The 5,000-nt window shown below is 46.3% G+C and overlaps 1 protein-coding gene across 1 annotated transcript in view; it reads right to left on the bottom strand.

The window, feature by feature from the left end:
* Window positions 1-5,000, bottom strand: part of mettl17 (methyltransferase like 17) — a 34,813-nt gene that overhangs the window by 29,342 nt on the left and 471 nt on the right. The window contains exons 2-7 of the mRNA XM_058385456.1: window positions 4,122-4,260; window positions 3,477-3,620; window positions 3,258-3,345; window positions 3,097-3,178; window positions 1,534-1,607; window positions 1,270-1,364 (exon numbers count right to left, since the gene is read on the bottom strand). Coding sequence (XP_058241439.1) covers window positions 1,270-1,364; window positions 1,534-1,607; window positions 3,097-3,178; window positions 3,258-3,345; window positions 3,477-3,620; window positions 4,122-4,260 — 622 coding nt within the window. The remainder of the gene's footprint in view (window positions 1-1,269; window positions 1,365-1,533; window positions 1,608-3,096; window positions 3,179-3,257; window positions 3,346-3,476; window positions 3,621-4,121; window positions 4,261-5,000) is intronic.

Raw genomic sequence — 5,000 nt, 5'->3', positions numbered from 1 at the left:
TATGTGTGTGTACCTGTATGTGTGTGTGTGTATGTGTACCTGTATGTGTGTGTGTACCTGTATGTGTGTGTGTACCTGTATGTGTGTGTGTACCTGTATGTGTATGTGTGTGTACCTGTATGTGTGTGTGTGTGTACCTGTATGTGTGTGTGTGTGTACCTGTATGTGTGTGTGTGTGTACCTGTATGTGTGTGTGTGTGTACCTGTATGTGTGTGTGTGTGTACCTGTATGTGTGTGTGTGTGTGTGTACCTGTATGTGTGTACCTGTATGTGTGTGTACCTGTATGTGTGTGTACCTGTATGTGTGTGTACCTGTATGTGTGTGTGTGTACCTGTATGTGTGAGTGTATGTGTACCTGTATGTGTATGTGTGTGTGTACCTGTATGTGTATGTGTGTGTGTACCTGTATGTGTATGTGTGTGTGTACCTGTATGTGTGAGTGTATGTGTACCTGTATGTGTGTGTGTACCTGTATGTGTATGTGTGTGTGTACCTGTATGTGTATGTGTACCTGTATGTGTGTGTACCTGTATGTGTGTGTGTGTGTGTGTGTACCTGTGTGTGTGTACCTGTATGTGTACCTGTATGTGTGTGTACCTGTATGTGTGTGTGTGTGTATCTGTATGTGTGTGTACCTGTATGTGTGTACCTGTATGTGTGTGTGTGTACGTGTATGTGTGTACGTGTGTGTGTGTGTACGTGTACCTGTATGTGTGTGTGTGTGTACCTGTATGTGTGTGTGTGTGTACCTGTATGTGTGTGTGTGTGTGTGTACCTGTATGTGTGTACCTGTATGTGTGTACCTGTATGTGTGTGTACCTGTATGTGTGTGTACCTGTATGTGTGTGTACCTGTATGTGTGTGTGTGTACCTGTATGTGTGAGTGTATGTGTACCTGTATGTGTATGTGTGTGTGTACCTGTATGTGTATGTGTGTGTGTACCTGTATGTGTATGTGTGTGTGTACCTGTATGTGTGAGTGTATGTGTACCTGTATGTGTGTGTGTACCTGTATGTGTATGTGTGTGTGTACCTGTATGTGTATGTGTGTGTGTACCTGTATGTGTGTGTACCTGTATGTGTGTGTGTGTGTGTGTACCTGTGTGTGTGTACCTGTATGTGTACCTGTATGTGTGTGTACACCTGTATGTGTGTGTGTGTGTGTGTGTGTGTATGTGTACCTGTATGTGTGTACCTGTATGTGTGTGTGTGTACGTGTATGTGTGTACGTGTGTGTGTGTGTACGTGTGTGTGTGTGTGTATGTACCTGTGAGAAGTCTCTCTGCCAGACTGTTCATGGCTGCAGAGGCGTTGACACACACATACTCCCTCAGAGAATCGCCCCAGTGTGTGTGTGCAGCCCTGACCACATACACACACACCAATAACAATTCAATTTATATACTGCACACACACACACACACCCCAACACTTTTTTCTCGTGAACATTTTATAATCAAAAACAGATCAGTGTTGGTTAAACAGTGAATACATTAGGAAAATAATGATTAGAATAAAAGCTGCTGCTGACCACAGAGCCGCGCCGAGTCCAGAGCTGAAGTCCAGCAGTGAGTGAGGAGTGAAGGACGAGTCTCTCTTCTTTATCTGCACATTACACAGAGGTGTGTTAAAGCCTGCAGTCATGTGTGTGTGAGTGTGTTTGTGTTTGTGTGTGCGTGCGTGTGTGTGTATGTATGTGTGTTTATACACTATATTGCCAAAAGTATTCGCTCACCCATCCAAATAATCAGAATCAGGTGTTCCAATCACTTCCATGGCCACAGGTGTATAAAATCAAGCACCTAGGCATGCAGACTGTTTTTACAAACATTTGTGAAAGAATGGGTCGCTCTCAGGAGCTCAGTGAATTCCAGCGTGGAACTATGATAGGATGCCACCTGTGCAACAAATCCAGTCGTGAAATTTCCTCGCTCCTAAATATTCCACAGTCAACTGTCAGCTGTATTATAAGAACGTGGAAGTGTTTGGGAACGACAGCAACTCAGCCACGAAGTGGTAGGCCACGTAAACTGACGGAGCGGGGTCAGCGGATGCTGAGGCGCATAGTGCGAAGAGGTCGCCAACTTTCTGCAGAGTCAATCGCTACAGACCTCCAAACTTCATGTGGCCTTCAGATTAGCTGAAGAACAGTGCGCAGAGAGCTTCATGGAATGGGTTTCCATGGCCGAGCAGCTGCATCCAAGCCATACATCACCAAGTGCAATGCAAAGCGTCGGATGCAGTGGTGTAAAGCACGCCGCCACTGGACTCTAGAGCAGTGGAGACGCGTTCTCTGGAGTGACGAATCGCGCTTCTCCATCTGGCAATCTGATGGACGAGTCTGGGTTTGGCGGTTGCCAGGAGAACGGTACTTGTCTGACTGCATTGTGCCAAGTGTAAAGTTTGGTGGAGGGGGGATTATGGTGTGGGGTTGTTTTTCAGGAGCTGGGCTCGGCCCCTTAGTTCCAGTGAAAGGAACTCTGAATGCTTCAGCATACCAAGACATTTTGGACAATTCCATGCTCCCAACTTTGTGGGAACAGTTTGGAGCTGGCCCCTTCCTCTTCCAACATGACTGTGCACCAGTGACCAAAGCAAGGTCCATAAAGACATGGATGACAGAGTCTGGTGTGGATGAACTTGACTGGCCTGCACAGAGTCCTGACCTCAACCCCATAGAACACCTTTGGGATGAATTAGAGCGGAGACTGAGAGCCAGACCTTCTCGTCCAACATCAGTGTGTGACCTCACAAATGCGCTTCTGGAAGAATGGTCAAAAATTCCCATAAACACACTCCTAAACCTTGTGGACAGCCTTCCCAGAAGAGTTGAAGCTGTTATAGCTGCAAAGGGTGGACCGACGTCATATTGAACCCTATGGATTAGGAATGGGATGTCACTTAAGTTCATATGCGAGTCAAGGCAGGTGAGCGAATACTTTTGGCAATATAGTGTATGTTTTTCTGTGTACATTATATACATATATGTGAGTGTGTGTGTATATTTGTGTGTGTATGTGAGAGTGTGTGTGTGTGTGTATGTTTGTGTGTGTGTGTGTGTGTGTGTGTGTGTATGTGAGAGTGTGTGTGTGACCTCATTAAGAGCCCTCAGCACTGCAGCATAGCTCCCTGCTAATCTGGCGGTCATGTACACCACCCCGAGGTCAGTGTCGTACCTGCAGGACGGGGATGAGTGTTCAGAGTAAAGGAGAGAGCAGACAGAGATTAATCCTGTAAGTAAGTAAGGGTCTGTACTTTAGAGGTGTCCAGTGGTACGTCGTCCTCTTCAGCTCAGATAAAACCTTCTTCCTGATCCGGGTTTCTATGGAGACATGGGTTTCATCTGGAACACACACATTTATCACTCCTGAGTGTCTGCAGCTCTTAAAGCAGACGTTTCTTCAGAAATGAAGAAGAGTTAGCTGGAAGGCCAAAAAGTGACCACTGTTTAACTCTGAGCTCTTTCTCCCTCACCGGTCACTCGCTCCTGCTCCTTCCACTTCTCCTCCAGTGCGATGGCTCTCTCTCTCAGCTCATGGCTCTCCACCGCTCGTTTCCTGCTCCACAGGAAGTTGGTCAGCTTGCGCACTCTCTCGGACAGGTCCTTCACCTCCGACTCTGTCCAGGGAAAAACATCAAATATCTTACACATAACATTTAAATACTCACTGATTCACTTGTGTGTGTGTGTAGTTTCTGTGGTGTGTATGTGTGTGTGTGTGCGCAGTTTCTGCAGTGTGTGTGTGTGTGTGCAGTTTCTGCAGTGTGTGTGTGTGTGCAGTTTCTGCAGTGTGTGTGTGTGTGTGTGCAGTTTCTGTGTGTGTGTGTGCAGTTTCTGCAGTGTGTGTGTGTGTGTGTGCAGTTTCTGCAGTGTGTGTGTGTGTGTGTGCAGTTTCTGCAGTGTGTGTGTGTGTGTGTGTGCAGTTTCTGCAGTGTGTGTGTGTGTGTAGTTTCTGCAGTGTGTGTGTGTGTGTGCAGTTTCTGCAGTGTGTGTGTGTGTGCAGTTTCTGCAGTGTGTGTGTGCAGTTTCTGCAGTGTGTGTGTGTGTGTGTGTGTGTGTGTGTGTAGTTTCTGCAGTGTGTGTGTGTGTGTGTGTGTGTGTGTGTGTGTGTTCCTCACTGTAGATGACTGACACTGCTGCACTCTGCAGTTCTTCAGGAAGTCTTATGGTCTTCAGGTTGGTCACTCCGGGGTGTTTACGGTGTGGAGATCCTCTCAGAAACTCCGGCTGGACAAAAGGCACTACAGCAGTCTTACACTGACACACACACACACAAACACACACACCAAATCTCATCATAAAATCATTAAAAGAAATATACTAAGAGTTTTAAAACCTTTTTAAACACCTAAGTGCTAAAACTGTGGAGTAGAAGAAAGTCTCAGAGATGGCTGTCCACTTTAACTGACCCCAGAAGACTGTCCACTTTAACTGACCCCAGAAGTCTGCTGTCCCAGATAAAGGTTTTATTTCCCTGGCTGAAATGGTCATGTTTACACTGGACACATGTGATTTATTCTTTAAACCGGTTTAATGATCCTGATAATCCAGCAGATCATGTCTATATATGAATGTGTGTAAAGTTCCTTGTTACGGTGTGGTCATGTTAAACCAATCACTGCAGACTAATTTACATATCTCCCATCATCCACCACGGCTGTACTCGGTTCTGAGAGGAAGGTTGTGTTCATTTAAAGCGCTTTACTGATCCAGAACAGAAACCCCGAGCAGTCTAACAGTGATTATAACCGCAGCATTACTCCGCGGACTCTGGGAGATCTTTCTCGCCATGTTTTTATAAACACACACCGTCAGTGAGAATCCTTTCACCAAACACACACTTTATATAGCGCATGCTAAAGCCTTTCTCTTCCGGAGCGGGAGGAAGCTCACTGTAGAGGTCACGTGCTGAGTGCTTCATCACTCCACCAATCACCTCGGGGAAGGTCTGAGACAGGAGCCAATCGCTGTCCTCACAGGACATCATCTGATCCAGA

The sequence above is a fragment of the Hemibagrus wyckioides genome, unplaced genomic scaffold (assembly GCF_019097595.1).
Source record: "Hemibagrus wyckioides isolate EC202008001 unplaced genomic scaffold, SWU_Hwy_1.0 Contig33, whole genome shotgun sequence".
In the NCBI taxonomy this organism is placed as follows: Eukaryota; Metazoa; Chordata; class Actinopteri; order Siluriformes; family Bagridae; genus Hemibagrus; species Hemibagrus wyckioides.
Note: the sequence above shows the minus strand (reverse complement) of the source record. Positions and strands in the feature narration are given on the sequence as shown.